This window comes from Diachasmimorpha longicaudata, chromosome 4, assembly GCF_034640455.1.
Source record: "Diachasmimorpha longicaudata isolate KC_UGA_2023 chromosome 4, iyDiaLong2, whole genome shotgun sequence".
NCBI classification, from domain to species: Eukaryota; Metazoa; Arthropoda; class Insecta; order Hymenoptera; family Braconidae; genus Diachasmimorpha; species Diachasmimorpha longicaudata.
Genome location: NC_087228.1, coordinates 8,519,879 through 8,540,451, shown reverse-complemented (window position 1 = coordinate 8,540,451; position 20,573 = coordinate 8,519,879). Strand labels below are relative to the sequence as shown.

The window sequence follows — 20,573 nt, the reverse complement described above, 5'->3', positions numbered from 1 at the left end:
TGTTTTTTGTACATGACAAGAGCCTTCGTAATATAGAGCAAGCTACCATTAAATGCCCCATAAAACTGTCCACTATCATCTCGCGTATTGGCGACCGGGTGGATTTAATAGGTTTTCTGATAAAAGAATTGATAAGGGCTTTCCCATCTGCTCGCAAAAACGTGATATTCATTACGCAAGTTTCATTCTTCTCCCGTCCTTTGAAGGTCTGAGTCAATAAAAATAGTGACTCAACAAAAAGCCTGACATTCACGTCCTCCTCTCATGCACGAGATACCCATAGAATGTACCTTCATTCGTCTCTCCTCATTCCAGCTCTAGTATCACCGGAAAAAAAATCCCTTTTTACTCGTCAATTCGTGGCACGTAGGGCTTCTCAACGTGCGATATGGTTTTTAAGCGCCGGTGAAGTCAGACTGAACAGACTGAACGAGTACCTGGACACCAGGGAATTTCTACAAGTTCAGTTTGTTCATGAGCCGCGAGGGAAGGATGAGAATCACTTGATGGTGATGACGGTGTTATTGTCTGAAACAACAGACATCCTAATGATCATTCAGGGCGAGCATTTAGTCGGTGTTATTTGGGAAAACAGATAGCCATTAAAATTCATAGAGGGGAGACTCAATGATACATTTCAGGAGCACATCCGGGTGCTGTAGTCGAGGAGAAAAAATAAATAATCTTTTTGGGGAGCGAATTAATTACGACAAAAAATGTCACTAGAGATAATTCGCTGTCTCTCTTCCGGGAGAAGAAATTTTAGGTTAAAATTAGACCTCCAAGGGGTGAAACGAGGGAGGAAGGCTAGTTTCATCACAATTACCCTCTCAAGTCTCATTTTTCCAACAAAAATTGGCCTAAAAAATAGTTGATTATTATTTCTTTTCGTGCAGATTTGGAGATGTTTTATGTTGAAGTCTGCACATCATCAAATCGTTAACAATAACTAATCCTTCCTGTCTGTGTACATTTAATTTTACGACTACGTTGCGGACAGGAAAGGCTTCGGTGATTGTGGGAAGAGAGACGAGGTCAGTTAAAATGTTTGCTAGCCCCCAGAACTGGCTCAGGGGCTTGAGTCCATCAGTGATTCATCACGCTGGTTGAATGATTGTTATGCCCATTAACAAGGCCAAATGGCTGCCATCAGGTTAATTCACGATGCACCGAGTAATGCAGTAGACACTGTAGACTGAATCCCGGTGAATCCCAGTGGACTCATTGGAGTGTAGAGGTGAGTGCATCAGAGTGAGCCGTTGGCCATTGCTCCACCTCTCACACTCAGTGTCCGACCAAACTCGGTATGTTTCCCTTGGGAAAACAAATCGGAAGTATCGCCGGAGCGCCTTCGGGCTGCAAACCTAATGCTCTATCGACTACATTGTGATATCACCGGGGATAAATTGATGTTTGATTTTTAAGTGATTTCAGGGGAGGTATTTCGAGGGAAAATTCTCGCACGAGTACGGAAAGTGGTGGCGAAGGTTCATTGGGTTAAATTGTGATTTTTTCCCGAAAATTTTGGATGGAGAAAACAATTATTTTTGCACAAATGCAACTGCACAATTTGCACAATTTACTTCAGAAAAATATTTTTTTTTTTCAAAATTGCATTTCTCTAATTATTTAATGCGCATAATTATTGCAGGAGTTCTCTTGAAGTTACAACTAACAGGATCATGTTCTAGAACAATATAATTGACATAATTTGAACCTTATCAAAATTGTCAGGGAGTTACTGGAATTCAGAAATAAAGGATTGCAAAAATGAATATTCTACTGAAGTAAATAAACATTTGGTAAAAATAATTTTTTTTTCTCAGTGTGGGAATGTTTTCCCGCGAATATTTCGCGAAATAATAATTGAAAATGAATACGATTAAATTTTCGTTTTTTGTCTGGAAAAATTGATATGAAAACTTTGGATAGTCACTCCTGCTCTACAATATTCTCCCAGAAAATAAAATTGGTAAAAATATTTTCTGCACGTCCTGGCATCGCAATTTATCCAGCGTTGAAATCGATTTTGTAATTCTCATCCAACCCCTTTCCATTTTCATCCTGAAATTGAAATGGATCGTGCCAAGCCTTCGTCGTAATTTTTTTTCTACTCCAGCACAAATGTAGATATAACGTTCATTTCACTGATTCATGTAATCTCACTTCTGTTACCTTTCAAATCCCCTACCCTTCCCACCAGTGGTTCATCGGTATTCGTATCTGTGTCACTCAACCGTGGTCCTCCTGATTCTTTCCACTACATATATACCGGCTCAATCGTGCTCACTGGAGAATTTGAGGATGGCAGAGCTACTGTGTCTCAGAGGCAATATAACATTTGTCGGTGATTGGAAGAATTTACGAGCACGAAGCAAATCCACCCACTCACTTTCTGGCTTCTTTTACTGTCGTACCACCTGTCGTTCTCGTCTTGCTGACGGTAAATCACTTCTTCGAGATTGAGGGGATTTAATATACCGTTTATATCACGTAGTTGACAATCAGGCTGATGTCGAGTGAAAGCAAATCTTGAAATCATAAAATGTCGATCATACATCGACTTGACGGGAGAGTTTCCGTGAATGGTTCTGTGAATTCGCCATGAAATTCCCGGGGAATTCATTAACTTTTTCAATGGCTCGTGGGGGAATTGAGGGGCCTCCGGGGGACATTCTCATCTCCATAAGAGAAAGGGTATTTTAGGGTCATGATATATATGGTAGGATATAATGAAATGTATGGACAAGAATTAATTATTCAATTCATGAGAGAATTGATTTGATTTATTCTTTAACTGGACTTTTAGTATTTTTTTAGTTCGATAAAAATATTCGTTTCTTTATGACTCAATATATTTTTGATTCACATAAAATAATGAATAATTAAATATAATTATGGAGTATTTAAAGAACATCCATTTATCCAAAATATATTATATACCTCAAGAGTTTTCTTCTTCATGATGATAAATTCAATAGCTCAGGCATAATATATTCATGATATAATGGTCCTCTACTCTGCAAAGATGAAAAAAAATTAAGAAAATCAAGTTTCACCAATCAAACTTATTCTTCCCGTCGACGCAGGCGCAATCGTCGTTATATCAAGTTACACAAAACTCGTTAAAATTCCGTCGGTCCGTCTGTTCTTGCGTCCGCACAATGCGGAAATAATACGCTCTCGTGGTGGCAAAAGAGAATGGGGGTAAAACCCCCGGGGGTGGTTGGATCCACTGGGCTATACCGAGTCCACCGACCCCATCCCTCCGGTGTTTTTTTTCCCCGTTCCAACCCCTGTTGGAGATCTTGTTTTCTAGAAATTGTTCATCCTTACCCCTCGCCTTCTCTTCGACATCCTCTACATCGCAACTGTATCACTGAGTTTATATGGTAAACAAAAGTCATCTGGCATTTCAGTTTCTCGGAATTTCAGCTTTCACTCAGTCCTCGTTATTCTCTCGCACAAGATCATTCCTCCATTAGCCACAATGGGAGAATTTGGCGAATTTTCCGGAGCCAATGTAATGCACATTTTCAATTTTTTTACACCTCCAGTTGTCACCTTGTTTTTTCGTGACATTAGAGTATGTACTATTGCGTGCCAGGGTGTCAGGGGAAATAAACTTGAGTCACAACGATCCATCACTCACCCCCTGTGAATGAAACTCGTACATTGGGATGTATTTTTTTTTTCTACTGAGAAAACATTTGCTTGCGTGACGCATACGTTCCACCGGTTGGAGTTCTCTCAACCCAGGGATAATGTTTTTTTTCTTGTTTCAGGGTGGAGAGAAATTTTCTATAACAATTCTACTGCGCGTACTGGAAAAATCACAATCCCTCGGTTGTGAAAAAATCATAACATATGATATTTATTATTGAAGTAAATGAACAAGTCTCGGATTAAATGAGACCAGAGCCCTTCGATATACTCAGATTGTGAATCAAATTTTTTTTTAATGATTGTAATGACGGTGTTATATTCACATGAATATGGAGTTCTTTTAATTATTGTAAGCTCCGTAATCCATTACAATGTAAAGTGGAAATTCACGTGGAGTAATTCTTATGTGTTCGGCTTCAGATGTAAAAAACTTTCACGGACTTTATAGTACTTGGGTGACATACAACACTTGACACGAAATTCAGATGGTTTTCAGAAATGCTATGGGGTTCATTAAGATGTTTGGTCCAATGTCCTCAATAGAAAAAAGTAGGAAACGGTGGTCTGAAGAATCTGAAGATATGAATATTTTCATGTGAACAAATTTCGAACAAATAACGAGCCGAGTCATTGAAAAATAATTGACGACTGTCTTGAACTCACCATCACAAACATTTCAACAGATACAGTGAAGAACTTGCAAGCTTGTAGTCTGAGCGGTTTTTGACTGAGCATAATGATGACAGATGTCATTACACTTTTATTCGAAAACCAATCGACTTGATATATCGCTGCACGGTATGCGTCACTCTGTGATCAATCCAAGTGATTCAAAGTGAAGAGATTCCATTTTGCATTCCAAAATAATAAGTGGAATAATTTTCTCTTCACCTCAGCGATCAAACATGATCCGGACCAGCTGTAGATGTAGGTCTGCGTGACTTTCGGGATTAAATGGGAAACGATTAAGATCCATCGTGCTATCGTTATGTTTCTCGCGTTCTGAAAAATTATTGAATGTCGATTCTTCGACCCAACTGATGGCATTGGGATCTTTAAAAAATGTTCGGAGATATGGGGATAAATGTGGCTCAAATGAAAGCTCTGACAGTTGACAATAAAAATAGAAAATCATTTACCTGGAGAAGAATTGAGACGTAATAAAAAACAAGAATAAGAATTTTCACCTGAAATAATTGGAATATTAAGGCGCACTGGACAACAGCCGTTGTTCCAATCATCCACAATATGATAGGCCCAAAGATATCTTCCACCGAATTCCGGCACCTCAGTAGTACTTCATATTCTCGTACACATTCTTTTACAACAATTTCAATATTCTTTTGCTCATCAAGTCGCGTCAACTTGTATCCCATCATCCGCAGTTGTCCGATCATGAGAAACACGTAATAAGCGAAAAGCGCATCGATTCCACACGAAACGCTGAATATGGTGATCGAGGCGAATGTTTCAATAGTATAGTGAATTCGATATATCGTTCCATTTGAAATATTCCAGGGATATATTCCGGGATAGATTAGGGAATATGTCACAGGCTCGATGTGATGGCGTTTCTGGATTAGGACGTTCCAGATGGGAGTTGCCGTGTATATCCCCATCATGACAAAGATAGTGGGAATGAGTATCCAACACAATCCCCGGACAGTACTAATGCCAGTCAATAAGAGATTAGTGACCCGTTTGTTTTCTATAGCTGTCATGAAATATTCTTCCAGTATCTGATGAAGTTCCCTCGCCTGATCACGATGAATGAGCATAGTACATATCTGGGGAAAAAAATGTAACGTCACGCAATTATGTAAGCCTTGGATGTCCTGTCAGCTGTCAGAATGGAGCTGCAGGCGTATGAAATATAAAAAAGTAAATATTTATCTCTGAATTTTTTTTTTAACACAAGGGGCCATTTTTATGACTTTTGACAGTTCTGATAAGTTCATTTATCAAGTTTGCGTCTACGATATTGTGTTTAAATCTTAGTTTCACGCTTGAACAGTCTTTTTAGTGCTCTATTTGGACAGAGGATTTTTATTTCTGTTTTAAAATTCAAATTTTTTAACCGCACATATATTTATTTATTGTTGTTGCCTGCACGACGTGTAAATCCTTGAGGTGTTGCCTACCTTGAGCAATACCGTGATAAGACTTGTTCCAATACCCATTCCTTTGACCACAAGAGGCACATGTGTTATGTGATGAAATACGTAGTTGAGAGTCGCAAAAATTGTGACGGAAACTGCAAAAATATAGAGGAAAGGTAGGCAACTGTAGAATAGACCGGATTGTCCCGAAGGCCACAGACCCACAATACGAAGCAAGATTTTTGTTGTATCACGATAGGTTGAATATGTAGACAGTTTTGCATTATCTGCCATGGCTGCAAATAAATTGCAGTCTAAGGATGCTTGTTCGGAAAATGGAAAATCGTTTCTGATGATTTGTGAAATCTAAAGCAGTTGAACATGAAGCGCGTGCGATGGAGCTGGTGAACACAACACACGGTAATAATTTATGAGACACCACCACTTTTGGAGACGTAGATGTAATGGACATTCAGAAAAGTTCTGGAGTTTCACGGAAAATAACAGACTATTGGGGCGTTATGCATATGCCATCATCGATTCGGGTATCGAATCCTCGGACGATAGATACATCGACGCCATTTTCAACACACACGTCACCAGTTTCATTTTGACAGTTGACAAAACATCAAAAGTTTAGACAATTGTTTATATAATTTTATTTGTGGAGCACTGTTGACAATTTTGGTCTGTATTTCCTGCGGCGAATTTTGGAAATTTGTAATGTGCGGTAGTTTGAGTGGAATTTGAAAATATCGCGGAATTTTTTAGAAATTTTATAGCTAAATGTGAAAGGATTCCACTTCCTCACTGATGAATTCAAAATTATTAAAGAATAATAGCGCCAATAATACAAAAATCACAATGTTGGATTTATTTCCAACGAAAACTATCCGACCTCTCATATTCGTCGAGAACATTCTCCATTATTATTTCAACACGAGTGAAAAAACCTTCCAAAAAGTGCAGGAAACGTTTCAATTCTTTCGTCTGCAGGAAACAGTTGTGTCGGCACAGAAACGTGAAAAAACAAAGAGGGAAATACTCTCGAAATGAATTCACGTAAAGCACGTAAAACAATATCTGTACAATTTACCCGAAAGAAATGAGAATGGAACGATTATTGGTATTGAGTGTTGGATTAAAAAAAAAAATACGTCTACTCACATTTCCTCGTTTTCATACCTAGAATTGAATTTCAATTCGAAACTACGGTGAAATGTGGCGGATATGCATGGTGAGATGCAATTATGTTGTGGTCTGGTAATTACAGTCCGGTTTCACGTTTACGTATAGATGATCCCCACAAAGCCGTAGACTAGAGGTTGACCTCAGTATTTTGGAATTCAAATTGTCACTGGATTTTCCATGAATTTACAAAAGGAAAAGACTTCGTATTTGCTGGACGAAACATTTCGCTCTTAAATACTCCTTCAACGGACGGAAATATTATTAGATAATATTTTCGAAATATTGCGATGAAGATGTTATATTTACATGAATATATATATATATATATATATATATATATACATATTTTTATTATTGCTAGCTTTACAGTTCATTACAATGTGAGGATGAAATCAGTGCGGGATAATTATTATACATTCATTTCTAGAGGTAAAGTAATGTCAGGGGTGGGTTAATAATCGGGGCGACACAGGACAGTCGATAAAAAGGTCGGATGGATTCCAGAAAGTAATCGTCGATGAGCTGAAATGCTGACGGATTCATTCAGATGATTGATCTAATGTTCTCAATAGAAAAAAGTAGGAGAGGGTGGTTTGAAGAATCTGCAAATGGGAATAGTTTTGTGTGGATGAATTTTAAAGGAAAATTGGTCGAGGAAATAAAGTGTCACAAAATATAGTGACAATTACTTTTAACTCACCATTACAAACATTTCAACAGATACGGTGAAGAACTTGCAAGCTTGTAGTTTGAGCGGTTTTTGACTGAGCATAATGATGACAGATGTCATTACACTTTTATTTGAAAACCAATCGACTTGATATATCGCTGCACGGTATGCGTCGCTCTGTGATCAATCCAAGTGATTCAAAGTGAAGAGATTCCATTTTGCATTCCAAAATAATAAGTGGAATAATTTTCTCTTCACCTCAGCGATCAAACATGATCCGGACCAGCTGTAGATGTAGGTCTGTGTGACTTTCGGGATTAAATGGGAAACGATTAAGATCCATCGTGCTATCGTTATGTTTCTCGCGTTCTGAAAAATTATTGAATGTCGATTCTTCGACCCAACTGATGGCATTGGGATCTTTAAAAAATGTTCGGAGATATGGGGATAAATAGGGCTCAAATGAAAGCTCTGACAGTTGACAATAAAAATAGAAAATCATTTACCTGGAGAAGAATTGAGACGTAATAAAAAACAAGAATAAGAATTTTCACCTGAAATAATTGGAATATTAAGGCGCATTGGACTACAGCAGTTGATCCAATCATCCACAATATGATGGGCCCAAAGACATCTTCTACCGAATTTCGGCACCTCAGTAGTACTTCATATTCTCGTACGCATTCTTTTACAACAATTTCAATATTCTTTCGCTCATCAAGCCGCGTCAACTTGTATCCCATCATCCGCAGTTGTCCGATCATAAGGAACACGTAATAAGCGAAAAGTGCATCGATTCCACACGAAGCACTGAATGAGGTGATCGAGGCAAATGTTTCAATAGTATAGTGAATTCGATATATCGTTCCGTTCGAAATATTCCAAGGATATATTCCGGGATAGGTCAGGGAATATGTCACAGGCTCGATGTGATGGCGTTTCTGGATTATGATGTTCCATATTGGAGTTGCTGTGTAAATGACCATCATGATGAAGACAGTGGGAATCAGTGTCCAACAGAATCCCCGAACAGTGTCAATGCCATCCAATAAAAGATTAGTCACCCGTTTATTTTCCATAGCAGAAATGAAATAGTCTTCGAGTATCTGATGAAGTTCTCTCACACGATGACGATGAATGACCATAGTACATATCTGAAAAAAAAAGTAGAGTCATCGAATTATGAGCTCTCCCTAATCTCCCAATTAAAACAATAATCCTTAAAAATTACGGTATAGTTACGCATTTGTTCCGTGAACTTTCAGGAAAAAATCCAGAACGTTCCATAAAAAATATTGAGTCTTCGGTGAAAAAGGCGTAACTGTTCCGTAATTTTTACTGTATATTGTTTTCACTGGCAGATTACGGAACAGACACGTAATTTTTGAAGAATTGTTCTCTCCGTGTATTTTTAGATACCAGTATTTATTTTATTAAAAAAATTTCAATTTTTAAACCACACGTATATTTATTGAGTCTTCTCGGAGGCACAACGTACAAGTTCCGGAGATCTTACCCACTTTGAATAACACAGTGATAAGACTGGTTCCAATACCCATTGCCTTAACCACCAGGGGCACATACGTTATGTGATGAAGTGCGTAGCTCAGAATCGCAAGAATTGTCACCGAAACAGCGAAAATATATAGGAAGGGCAGGCAGCGGTAAAATCGGCCGGACTCTGCCAAAGGCCACAAACCCATAATATGAAGCAGGACTTTAGTCGTTTGACGATATGTTGAGTATACAGACACTTTTCCATTGTCTCCCATGGTTGTAAATAAATTGCACTCTAAGGACGCTTACTCGGAAAATGGGAAATCGCTCCCGATGATTTGGGAAATCTAAATTTGAGGTGAACAAGATGCGCGTAACATGACACGCGGTAATAATTTATCGGACTTTACCGTTTTTGAAGACGTAGGTATTATGGACGCTCATGGGGAGCTTTCGAGTTACACTGAAAATAACAGGGGTGTTATGTTGCATCTGGTGGTATCAATTTGAGTATCGAACAGTTCGATGACGTGTACATTGATGCCTTGTTCGTTGCACACACCTCCAGTTTCATTATGACCGCTGACCGAATATCCAAAGTCTATTGAACTGAATTACTTGAAAGTAAATTTAATGAAAAATTATTTTTTTTTAAAGTGTGCACGCAAATTATTTAGTTGAAAAAAATCAAGTTTTCGATTGATTTGAGTGTAAAATTTCGCATTTTATTCCATGACTTCTCGACAGATATAGGCAATTGACGATGTGCGATTAAAAAAATGAATAGAAATAATTTTTTTTTTAATGGAAGAGTTCTCGCGGAATAATCGTAGAGCTGTACTGTGTAATTTGGGAAATTTATCTCAATTAATGAATAAAAGTACTAAAGATTTTATTTATTGCAATAAGTCTTGTGGTTATAAACAAAAAATTAACCGGAAGAAATGAATTTTCTTCGGTGGATGACCAGAAATTCTTGCGCTGCAGCTAATTTTCGAAGCTATTATTTGAATAGAAAATGCGACGATTGTAATCCGTTAGTATTGAGTACCCTCCACCCGAAAAATAAATACCCATGTCAACATAACCGAACAGTAATGCACATTGAACGAAATATTCAGCTGAATAAATTCCGCATGAAGGGCTTTCATGATATTTCGTTTGCAGAATCCATAAGCAAACTTTTAGAGCATAAACTCTCACCATTGATGGAAATGGTATCAAAAACTCCATGGGGCATTTGTCGAAATATATTACCCTAGAATATTCAATTCGTCGTTGGGAATAATATTGATAGCAATCGCGAATAAATCAGTTATCCAATTTCTGAACAGGGCTCGTGTAACTTTACGAACGAGCAAACATTTCCGCGTTGAAATACATATTTTTCATGAGACGAACAAGAAAAAATCTGTACCATTTATCCACTCAGTTCAACTACTTCGTTCCTTGACTTAACGATTTCAGTTTTGTCGAGTGTTTTTCTTTTCATTTTCTTTTCCGATTACCTTCGGCAACAAAAAAAATCTCGATATGAATCTCAGCGGTGGTTCTGCAACTCTCGTCCAGAGATTATTAAATTTGTTTCCAAGTACTTTATGCTTTTCAACTCACAGACGTATCCACTGGCCCTCGAACATCTATAACGAGTGTTATTTCTCCAAATTCTGGTGGAATGACAACGTTGTTATATCCCCACATCCTGGGAATCCACTGCAAACATATTTGACAAATTTTCGAATTTTCCTCTTTCGTCTGGTGAATAAATGCCAGGAATAACCGATTTTTTCATAAATTTCTGGATATGATAATGTTCAATCACTCACTCAATACTTTTAGCCGCCTCTCAATCTAATTATAATATTCTGAAATTAATATTCATCATGAAATACCACGTCTTAGCTAGTAATTCAATTACTCTAATTGGCCGATGCTTACATCGGTATTGAGTGAAATTCGGAGCCAATATCTCTGAGGCAAAACCCCGTGGGTTCTCAGATCTCCTTGACGTTCATATAGATACGTCACCAGGAGGGCTCGAGTTTCATTTCGAAGTTTAGTGGTTCGGTCCTTATTGCGAGAAGCTTCCCAGTGGAAGTGGTGTGGAATACGCCCTCTTAACGCTTGAGAGCCCATAGAATATGGAACCGCCTTGTCTTCCCACTGATTTCCACATTCTCACCCTCTTGAGGAGTTGTAGATTGTCACTGACGAATGGTAATATGAGAACAAAGTTGGGGCTGCAAAAACTTTGATACCTTGTGGGGAAAAAAATCCACTGGGTTAACGGGTAGTTCTACACCGCTGGAGCATTTCACAGTTTTCAGGGATTTTCGGTCTACAGATAGCCAAGTACGTGGGGTATTTTTTTTAGTTAAATCTGTGCCGACTTTTATAGTCAAACACCAGAGCTCCCTGTGGGGTGTAGTCGAGTCTAAACTTCAGCACAATTTACAATAATAAATAATAGTTTAAATCAGTTTATTATTTGGACAAGTGGAGCACACCTTCTGCCCTCTCCATCCTTCAATCTCATCTCACCCCCTGACCCCTGCCTTTGATCCCAGTCGGTTTTACTCCAACGTGACGTGAAAAAAAATCCTATCTTTCACAAATTCGGGTAGATTTATATTTTCGCATCTTTATTGTTCTGTCCTGCAGTGGCCTGCGATCGTCTATACATATGCATTTGTTTTATAATTCATATACACACATTATACAATTGCAAGTTCATCATCGACCTATGAATTTCATTTGCTTTGTTTTAAGATTTCTGCTCCAAAGTTCTAAGTAGAAAATAGTATGAAGCTGTTGTATTGAGAATCTGTACAAATTCGATGATGTAGATAATACATTATTATTAGTAGTTTACTGATATAAATTTACCATAACGAAGATGTCAAGGGAAAGGATGAAGATTTTGCAAGCTAATAGATTCAGAGGTCTCTGACAAAGCATGATGACTATCGACGACCCGATATTTCTTTTTGACTGCCAGTCAGCATCGTAGATAGCTTGTCGATATTTCTGGCTCTGAGATTTGTACAAGTACATCACTTGTCAGAATATTATCAATTGACTGTTGCATTTACCTGAGTAATCAAAGTTGATCCAGACCAGCTGTAGAGGAAGGTTTGCAGCACTTTAAGAAGAAGATACGAAAGGATCCGGATCCAGTGAAAAATGGATATGTTTCTCATATCCTAAAGGTAAAAACTCAATTATCAAATGAAAACCTGACAATGCCTCGTCTTCATGAATATCTCCAAACTGATGACTCCACGAAACCCAAATGACGCGATCTGGATCTCAATGAACATGACAATCTCTAGTCTCATTTCCGTCTCGACAGACATTGAATCCTTCCTGATTAGTATTCCTGAAATCAATTTGGTCATTTACCTGTGACAGTTGGAATATCAATGCACATAGAATGACAGCATTTGTCCCCATCATCCACAATATCATGGGTCCGAAGATCTTCTGCATTGAATCTCTACACCGCAACAATACTTCATACTCATCCACACATTCTTTTATGACAACTTCCATGTCTTCATTCTCATCAAAATGAGTTAGACGATATGACATCACCCGGAGTCTTCCATTCACTTGAAATATATAACAAGCGAAGAGGGCATCCAGTCCAGCAATGATACAAAATATAGTCACCGAAGCTAATGTCTCGATGATGTAGTGAATTTGATAGATTATACCGTGACTGACGTCCCAAGGATACACTCCAGGATAAATGAGAGGATAGTGTACTGGTCCATTGTTCTGACGTTTCTGATTAACAATATTTATGATAGGTGATAGTATGTAAATCACCACTGCAATGGAGACATTCGATATCAGGATCCAGCACAATCGTCGAACTTTGGTAATATCAATCAAAATGAGTTTAGACAATTGTTTAACTCGCAGACATTCAGAAAAACGCTCATCAAGACAGTAATGAAGTTCTGCAGCTCTCTCACGGTAGAGTAATACACAACTTATCTAAAAATACGATATGGAAAATTGCGAGGATAATTCATTAGAATCGACGGTTAATATACTTTTATGACTCCTGACATGATACTTGTACCGATGCTCATGCCTCTCACGACAATAGAAATGTGTGTTATGTGACGGAAAACAAACCCTAGTATTGCAAAACTTGTCACTGAACATACGAAAATGCAGGCATAGGGTAGAAGACGGTAGAATAAAGAAGGATTTTTCAGGGGCCACAGGCCGATGATGGAGACCAGAGCTTTTGTCGTCTGGCGAAAGACAAAGTACTCGGACAATTTTTCATCAGCTGACATTATTGAGAAGAAATAACAGCCTAGGGGTACCGCGACAATTCTGGAAAATTGTCAATAGGCGAATTGTTGTTGCCAAATGCTTCGATACATGATGGGGTACTAGAATTTCACAGAATTGCGAGGAAAAAGGGAAGCGGGTGGTGGTCTCTAGACTCATAATTTATTAAATAGATTTTTCATAGACGCGTGCTCTTGAGTGATTCTGCTAACAGTCCTGTTCGTCATTTGACAACTGACAGACTGAAGAACTCACGTCAGGGAAGTTTTGGAAATTTTAACAGCTCAGTAGTTTAACAGAATCTCTTGTGTATTGAGTCAGTGAAACGATTTTTATCGAATTCTTCTGGCGATGTGGTAGTAGAGTATTATTTGCATGATGTGGGGGATGAAGTGAAGTAAAGTTAGAAGAATATCTCACTCTTTCAGTTCCACTTCAGTTTGATGGGAAGAAAACGTCAAACCTCAAACTTCTTGCGATAACTTGTCCCATAATCTGACGTAATATTTTGGATTGTCTTTTGCAGTGATGAAACTATTACTGATTCATGTTACAATGTTTTTATATCTCACATAATAGGAGTACTTGTTACAACAATTTGTAGAACACATTGAATATCCTTTCGATTGTGATGATGTGATAGCGATAAACACCGTCATCCTATATTTCATACATCGGTACACTGTCGGTAGGGATTAGTGATATGATGTCATGATTTTTCTCCTCTGTATAACAAACATTCACGTTAACATTGCCAGGAAAATCAGGGGAGAAATAAGAGCAGTCCTGTAAAGAAATGATCCCAAGAACAGTAAATCAAAGAAATCATCAATTTGGGAGCGACGATCATTACCAAAGTAAATAACAAGTGCACCAGAATATGCAGCAGTAATTCCTATCCGATAATTTCCAATCAAGCAATCCGATCATCAATGAAAAAATCATACAGAACATTGAACATTCTCTCAATTATGCTACGATAATTAGAACAGTCTCTCCAGTCCCAGCTTCATACGTAGAATTTGTACATCCAGTCGTTGATCAATTTGTTGTTGACTGCGATGATTTTTGTTCCATTGTTTGCAGCAATAAGTAGTACGATACAGTCGTTTTCATCACCTGCATGACAATTGGTACATTTATCCTGCCCTGCAGACCTGGTGGGTACAGGAAGCATACTCACGAAGACGAACATGCCAAGGGAAACATCAGGCATGTGTCCTGCTTTGATAGTTAACGGTCTTTGAATCAACATCGTCAAAACCGTATTCATGAATCCTCTATTACCGTACCACTCAGATGAATAAACTTTCCTGAGGAAATCTTCACTCTATTTCAACAAATTAACGACCAGTCGTAAAGAGTATGATGCATTCTAGCAATCGATAGATCACCTTTCCTTTCAGGATTGTTGCTGACCAACTGTACGAAAATACTTGAAGTATCTTAGCAACTCCGTGAACAGCAAATCTAAATTTTTGAAAATTGCTGATTGTCTCCATCTGTGAATGATCATTAAAATCAATTGATTAGAAATTAAACAACTCATTTACACGAATTTTTCAGTTTCCCAGTAAATTCCAGGAAATATTAGAATTGGTATTTAGGGTTCTTGTTAATTTGTCCGTGAATTAATAAAGAAAACCTGATAACCATTTTCAAACCCCCCAAGTTTCTGTAAAATTATTTAAAATCGCATACCTGTGTGACCTGCCAAGCGAGTGAACAAAGGGCAATGGGACCAGTGATAGCAACACCAAGAATAATGGGCCCATAGGTATTTTCAATGATATTCCGACATTGTATGAGTGTTCTATATTGAACAAGACATCTATGCAATGCACTCCCATAATCCTCTCCATCACACACATGTATTATAGCATGAGACATTCCACGGAGTGGAATTGTCATCTGTAGTAGTGAAAATGAGAAAAGTACATCGACCAGAGCTCCCACATAGAACGTCCACATGAGTGTGTAGGACTCGAGTCCAAAATGAAGCCCATAAACAATTTCATTGATGGAGGCATTCCAGGGATACATTCCTGGTATTATTAAATTATACTTTACCGGATGAATATCATGGATCTTCTGATTCATAACTGATACCATTGACATGACTAGAGGTACAGTACCACTGAATCCACACAGACTTGTGTGAAACCAGAAAAAAAATCTGTACACTGTCACATCATTCAGCACAAATTTTTGCAATTGGCCGTCTTTGAGAAATTGATTGCAAAGGTCGTCGATTGTCTCGTAGAACCACATCATTTTTTTCACATTCACAGCTAGACATAGCACCTACAACAAGAATATCGAGTGTCCATGATGACGGTTGAAGAGTCTAAAGATTTAATAAAATTTATCTACCTTTAGTGCACACAGTAGATAAACAGCAATCACTCCAAAATTTAGTGTAATAATTTTTGCATTATCGAGGTGATGAGCTATGGAGTTCAATATTATCATAATGGCATTGCAATAAAGAGTAACTGGTACGTAATGTAGGCAACGGTAAAAGGAGCCGGAATTTTCAGATGGCCAAACGCCCATGAAAAATACGAGTTTTTGAATAGTCTTGCGGATCTGGAAGTACTTCTCGGCTCTTGGATCGTCGGCCATTGTCTCGAGATATAGAAGGGAAATTGATAACGTAGGGATTATAAAACGTATCTTCGCATGTTAAGCGACGAACGCGTTTTCCTCGAAAGAGTCGTTTATCATCAACTGTATCATCGTCATTGAATCGTGCGTAATGCATGATGTTCTGCACATGCATTACGATTGGAAGTAATCGAATGGGGGAGGGGTGGAGAGACTCAGGAATATGGGGAGGTATTGTAGGGGTAGTTCCAGGGGTGAGTTCGGTTGGAACTGTCTTAAGGTACGATCATTTACTGTAACATTGTCAACCCTCGGATTTCATCGTATCATTCTCTACGAGTCTTTAATTCAGAAATTCTGGGCACAAAAAATGTTATTGATAAAATGTACAAAGAGGAGTGTTTCCTTTTGCTGCGAATGTGATCGGTAATGACATAATTAGCGGTTTGACACTATATACGAGAGAAAATCCCGTTTTCTGATAGTAAAGTACATTTTTACTAATGGATTGTTGATCGAAGACGTGACTTTCGTTTTCAAGTCCTATTCTCTGTCGCTACCTCAAGGAAAACTTTCAGTTTTCAGACATCCTGTGAAGGACTCATACAGTTTCTGCAGATATAATTTAAGTTGGTGTATAGAACACCACAGTTGACAAAAAACTAATGATAATTTCCAGGAATTCATGTTTCCTCGAACTACTCAAGATTTCTGTGCCAACGTTTGAAGTAGAAAGTAGTAAGAGATTGTTGTGTTGAGAATCTATCAACATGTAATTATCACAAAGGAATAATATTGTCAAGTGATTGTTACCGCAAACTTACCACGACGAACATATCAATAGAAACAATAAAGAACCTGCAAGCTTTTAGGTGAAGTGGTTTCTGGCTGAGCATGATGACGATCGAGGACATGGTATCTGGTTTCGATATCCAGTCTGTTTCGTAAATAGCCTGACGATACTTTTGGCTCTGCAATTGAGCAAATGATCATTCTTACGTTACCATCGATTGATCGTTCAATTACCTGAGTAATCAATGATGATCCAGACCAGCTGTAGATGTAGGTCTGCGTTACTTTTAGAATAAGATAGGATATGATGAGGATCCATCGACCAACAGATATGTGTTTCACTTGCTACATATGTAAATCAATCGATTGATCATGAGTGATAATGATTTTGGTAATTTACCTGAGACAACTGGAATATCAGGGCACACAAAACCACAGCATTTGTCCCCATCATCCACAAGATAATAGGCCCAAAGATCTTTTGCATTGAATCACGACAGAGTAGCAACAGTTCGTATTCTTCAACACATCGTTTTATGACTAGTCCCATATTTTCCTGGGGGTTGGGATGGGTCAGTCGATGGGACATTATACGAAGCTGTCCAATTATTTGGAAAACATAATAAGCGAAGAGGGCATCTACTCCACAAGTAACACAAAATATTGTTATCGAAGCTAAGGTTTCGATGATGAAATGAATGTGATAGATTATTCCGTATGGAATATTCCAAGGATATACTCCAGGGTAAATGAGAGAGTATTTAACTGGGTGAATGCTATGGCGTTTTTGGTGAATAATATTTAGGATGGGAGTGACGATGTAGACACCTATCGTGAGGAAGACCGTTGGTATTAGGGTCCAACATAATTGTCGAACTGTGGTAATACCAGACAAAATGAGTTTAGATAATGTTTTATCACTGAGACCCGCTGAAAAGTTCTTATCAAGAATGTAATGAAGATTTGCAGCTTCTTTGCGATGGATGAGCAAACAAAGTATCTGGAAATACGGTATTAGAAAGCATGGACGAGCTTAATTGAAGCTGTTTATCGTACTTTTATGATTCCTGACATGAGACTAGTCCCAATGCTCATGCCTTTCACTAGGATTGGGACATGTGCTATGTGATGAAGAATAAATCCCAGTATAGCAAATGTTGCTACCGACGAAACAAAAATACAAGTGTATGGCAGAAGACGGTAGAATAGACTTGGATTTTTTACCGGCCACAAACCCATCGTGTAGAGCAGTACTTTGGTGGTTTGACGATACGCAAAATATTCGGAGCATTTTCTATCACCGGACATCGTCAAGAATAAATTGCAGCCTACAGACACTCCGACAATTCTAGGGAAATCGCGCGATATAAACTGCCCTAACGTATTATACGATATCAAAGCCAAAGGAAAAACTTGAATTTTTAGGGGGAAAAGAACCAAATGGACGTCCCCACATTTATTATTTACGAATCTGCTCTTTCGCAGACAACCGCAGTTCCTCCCATACAGAGATACTTTGAGAAACGATGAATCGAAATTCTGCGACCGTTGTCCAGTTGGAATAACTTAGATAATATTTTTCATAGTGTCTCCGGTACACTGAATTTTTCGCAAATGTTTCTGATGAAATCAAAAGTTTTTTAAGATGAGAATCTGGAGTATGTGATTAAAAAAAACACCTCTGATAAGACAAAAAAAGGGAACACTTTCAGGTTTTCATGAATGGAGGGAAGATGTGGAAATGCGCAAATCTCCAGAAATCCAGAATGGTGAAAATAATTTTATTATAATAAAGACAAATCATACGAAACAACATTGAGTTAGTCAATTAGGGAATTACCCGGAGAGAATAATTCCAAGTGCCACGGATTCCGCACATTTGATGTTCAGAATAATGTTCGGTGCTCACACAATCCGATTACGATTTCTGTTCAATGTGTTTGAGTAAGAAATAATAGGATAGTGTCGTTTTGAGTATCTGCGAATGGAAAATAATTTTTAGTCGATAAGAATGGCACTTTAAATAATAGTCGTTGTGGAATTCGTTGGAAAATCGTGGAAGTTATGAGACATTTTTAGGCTGACGAACATCTGGATTATATTATACTGTATTTTTTTCTTATCTCGCACTTGGAATTTATAATCCCATGAAATCGTCACTGACACCAAATATGTCAATCGACAGGGGTTCCAATCAGTTCAAGAACGTAATTAGAATTTTCTAGGACCTTCCAGGACATTCCAGGCAAATGGGGACCGATCTACGACCCCAGGGCCCTAGAAACCTACCATCAGAAACATATTGACGGTTAAATAGAAGAACTTGTAGACTACCAAATTGATTGGTCGTTGACTGAGCATAATGACGATTGACGACATCGTATTCTTCTTTGCTGCCAGCCAATTAGTATGATAAATAGCCGAACGATATTTTTCACTCTGTAATTACAACGGATTAAATCCAAAAAGAAAACAATTGATTGTCCTCTAACATCGGCACTTATCCCACCTCAGAATTCAGATAGGACCCGCACCAGCCATATATATACGCCTGAGTCACTTTAGGAATGAAATACGCTAAAATCCAAATCCATCTTGCTATTGACAGATCTTTCAGTTGCTGAACAATGAACCTTCAATGAAGCAAATAACGAAAGGAGTGGATCTACCAATCTTACCGATGATAGTTGATATATCAAGGCGCACAGTACAATCGCTGTTGTCCCCATCATCCACAATATGACAGGACCAAAAATATCTTGAAGTGAGTCTCGACACTTGAGCAACTCCACATACTGTTGGGTGCATTCCTTTATGATAACGTCCATATCTTTCTGGTCTTCGACATGAGTCAACCGATACGACATGACTCGAAGTTGTCCAATAATCTGGAATACATAGTACGCAAAGAGAGCATCCATACCACATGTGACACACCATACGGTGATTGAAGCGATTATTTCAATGAAAAAATGGAGCTGATAGAAGAATCCATCCGACACGTTCCAAGGATACAATCCAGGATAGATAAGTGTATACTCCACGTGTTCAACATTATTACGTTTTTGCACTACAATACTTGTGATGGGTTTCAGAACGTAGCCTCCAACAGTGATGAATATCGTTGGAATGAGGGTCCAACATAATCGTCGAACTGTGGTAATACCGACTAAGACACGTTGAGCAAATCGTTCATCACTGAGAGCTGCAGAAAAGTACTCGTCCAGAGTACGATGAAGTTCAAGTCCGCGTTTACGATTTATCATGATAGACGATATCTGAAAATGATGAATTGAAAAGCGTTTGAGGGTTTAGGTGATTTTAGTGTACGGTACCTTCAGCATTGACAGCATTAAACTGGTTCCGATTGTCATTCCTCTTAATGAGACAGCAACTCGCGTTATGTAGTGATAGATGAAGCGTATGACAGCTAGACCAGCGAAGAACGAGGCGAAAAAGCAGATGTAGGGTAGGGAACGATAGAATAACCCCGGGGCTTTCACTGGCCAGAGGCCGATGCAGTACAGGAGAAATTTTGTTGTCCAACGGAATGCCGTGAACTCGAATCTCTGCCCCTTTTTCGACATTGCTGGAGGCAAATTGTTGGCTAAAGACAGTCTGGCAAATGCAGAAGATGGCAAAATCCATAGAAGTAAATTGCGAGGAACCGAAACATGCGAGGAACATGATGGGGTGCTTGAATTCGAAGGAGAGAATAAAATTGCAAGGGTGAGGAATAC

General features: G+C 38.4%; 5 protein-coding genes and 1 long non-coding RNA gene across 8 annotated transcripts; 1 reads left to right on the top strand and 5 right to left on the bottom strand.

Moving 5' to 3' along the window:
• Positions 1-4,482: 4,482 nt before the first annotated feature.
• LOC135161821 (uncharacterized) lies at positions 4,483-5,591 on the bottom strand. Its single transcript, XM_064119745.1, has 3 exons — positions 5,580-5,591; positions 4,806-5,453; positions 4,483-4,719 (listed from the first exon to the last, which is right to left on the bottom strand). The coding sequence occupies exons 1-3, from the start codon at positions 5,589-5,591 to the stop codon at positions 4,483-4,485; spliced, it is 897 nt and encodes a 298-aa protein (XP_063975815.1).
• Positions 5,314-13,457, bottom strand: LOC135161820 (uncharacterized). Its single transcript, XM_064119744.1, has 18 exons — positions 13,185-13,457; positions 12,526-13,125; positions 12,216-12,326; positions 12,010-12,156; positions 11,901-11,947; positions 11,382-11,562; positions 11,062-11,286; positions 10,957-10,974; positions 10,738-10,878; positions 10,327-10,381; positions 10,060-10,123; positions 9,534-9,586; positions 9,147-9,427; positions 8,133-8,780; positions 7,885-8,046; positions 7,657-7,803; positions 5,808-6,061; positions 5,314-5,453 (listed from the first exon to the last, which is right to left on the bottom strand). Exons 1-17 carry the CDS (start codon positions 13,434-13,436, stop codon positions 5,873-5,875), a joined length of 3,321 nt encoding a protein of 1,106 aa, XP_063975814.1. The 5' UTR covers positions 13,437-13,457; the 3' UTR covers positions 5,314-5,453; positions 5,808-5,872.
• Positions 13,458-14,413: 956 nt separating this feature from the next.
• Positions 14,414-16,266, bottom strand: LOC135161603 (uncharacterized). Of its 2 annotated transcripts, XM_064119316.1 has the most exons (5): positions 15,808-16,264; positions 15,136-15,738; positions 14,829-14,936; positions 14,618-14,764; positions 14,414-14,553 (listed from the first exon to the last, which is right to left on the bottom strand). In XM_064119316.1, exons 1-5 carry the CDS (start codon positions 16,057-16,059, stop codon positions 14,476-14,478), a joined length of 1,188 nt encoding a protein of 395 aa, XP_063975386.1. In that variant the 5' UTR covers positions 16,060-16,264; the 3' UTR covers positions 14,414-14,475. The 2 variants fall into 2 exon arrangements, with proteins under 2 accessions (XP_063975386.1, XP_063975385.1); XM_064119315.1 differs by having other exon boundaries at positions 14,441-14,764; positions 15,808-16,266.
• Positions 16,267-16,322: 56 nt separating this feature from the next.
• On the bottom strand, positions 16,323-18,594 carry LOC135161611 (odorant receptor 47a-like). Of its 2 annotated transcripts, XM_064119326.1 has the most exons (5): positions 17,890-18,592; positions 17,234-17,833; positions 17,068-17,178; positions 16,866-17,012; positions 16,326-16,803 (listed from the first exon to the last, which is right to left on the bottom strand). In XM_064119326.1, the coding sequence occupies exons 1-5, from the start codon at positions 18,139-18,141 to the stop codon at positions 16,744-16,746; spliced, it is 1,170 nt and encodes a 389-aa protein (XP_063975396.1). In that variant the 5' UTR covers positions 18,142-18,592; the 3' UTR covers positions 16,326-16,743. The 2 variants fall into 2 exon arrangements, with proteins under 2 accessions (XP_063975397.1, XP_063975396.1); XM_064119327.1 differs by having other exon boundaries at positions 16,323-17,012; positions 17,068-17,095; positions 17,890-18,594.
• LOC135161617 (uncharacterized) lies at positions 18,468-20,377 on the top strand. The gene is made up of 3 exons (XR_010298840.1): positions 18,468-18,602; positions 19,442-19,866; positions 19,929-20,377. It is a non-coding gene; the product is annotated as an uncharacterized LOC135161617 (long non-coding RNA).
• LOC135161607 (odorant receptor 47a-like) lies at positions 18,609-20,420 on the bottom strand. Its single transcript, XM_064119321.1, has 5 exons — positions 20,169-20,420; positions 19,512-20,111; positions 19,343-19,453; positions 19,123-19,272; positions 18,609-18,811 (listed from the first exon to the last, which is right to left on the bottom strand). Exons 1-5 carry the CDS (start codon positions 20,418-20,420, stop codon positions 18,752-18,754), a joined length of 1,173 nt encoding a protein of 390 aa, XP_063975391.1. The 3' UTR covers positions 18,609-18,751.
• Positions 20,421-20,573: the final 153 nt, after the last annotated feature.

Bases quoted from the DNA above. Each gene is read 5' to 3' on its own strand.
- LOC135161821 (XM_064119745.1), bottom strand. The intron at 4,720-4,805 runs GTAAATGATTTT...CATTTTTTAAAG, and splicing joins ACGTCTCAATTCTTCTCCAG to ATCCCAATGCCATCAGTTGG.
- LOC135161820 (XM_064119744.1), bottom strand. From the start codon at position 13,436: ATGTCAGCTGATGAAAAATTGTCCGAGTACTTTGTCTTTCGCCAGACG. The intron at 11,287-11,381 runs GTATCAAAGTTT...TGTGGAAATCAG, and splicing joins TGGATTTTTTTCCCCACAAG to TGGGAAGACAAGGCGGTTCC. The intron at 9,428-9,533 runs GTAAAGTCCGAT...TTTCCGAGTAAG, and splicing joins TACCTACGTCTTCAAAAACG to CGTCCTTAGAGTGCAATTTA.
- LOC135161603 (XM_064119315.1), bottom strand. From the start codon at position 16,059: ATGGCCGACGATCCAAGAGCCGAGAAGTACTTCCAGATCCGCAAGACT. The intron at 15,739-15,807 runs GTAGATAAATTT...TTCTTGTTGTAG, and splicing joins ATCTACTGTGTGCACTAAAG to GTGCTATGTCTAGCTGTGAA. The intron at 14,937-15,135 runs GTATGCGATTTT...GATCATTCACAG, and splicing joins TCGCTTGGCAGGTCACACAG to ATGGAGACAATCAGCAATTT.
- LOC135161611 (XM_064119326.1), bottom strand. From the start codon at position 18,141: ATGTCCGGTGATAGAAAATGCTCCGAATATTTTGCGTATCGTCAAACC. The intron at 17,179-17,233 runs GTAAATTACCAA...TTACATATGTAG, and splicing joins TGATATTCCAGTTGTCTCAG to CAAGTGAAACACATATCTGT. The intron at 16,804-16,865 runs GTAAGTTTGCGG...ACATGTTGATAG, and splicing joins CTATTGATATGTTCGTCGTG to ATTCTCAACACAACAATCTC.
- LOC135161607 (XM_064119321.1), bottom strand. From the start codon at position 20,420: ATGTCGAAAAAGGGGCAGAGATTCGAGTTCACGGCATTCCGTTGGACA. The intron at 20,112-20,168 runs GTACCGTACACT...CATCATTTTCAG, and splicing joins TAATGCTGTCAATGCTGAAG to ATATCGTCTATCATGATAAA. The intron at 19,454-19,511 runs GTAAGATTGGTA...TTCATTGTTCAG, and splicing joins TGATATATCAACTATCATCG to CAACTGAAAGATCTGTCAAT.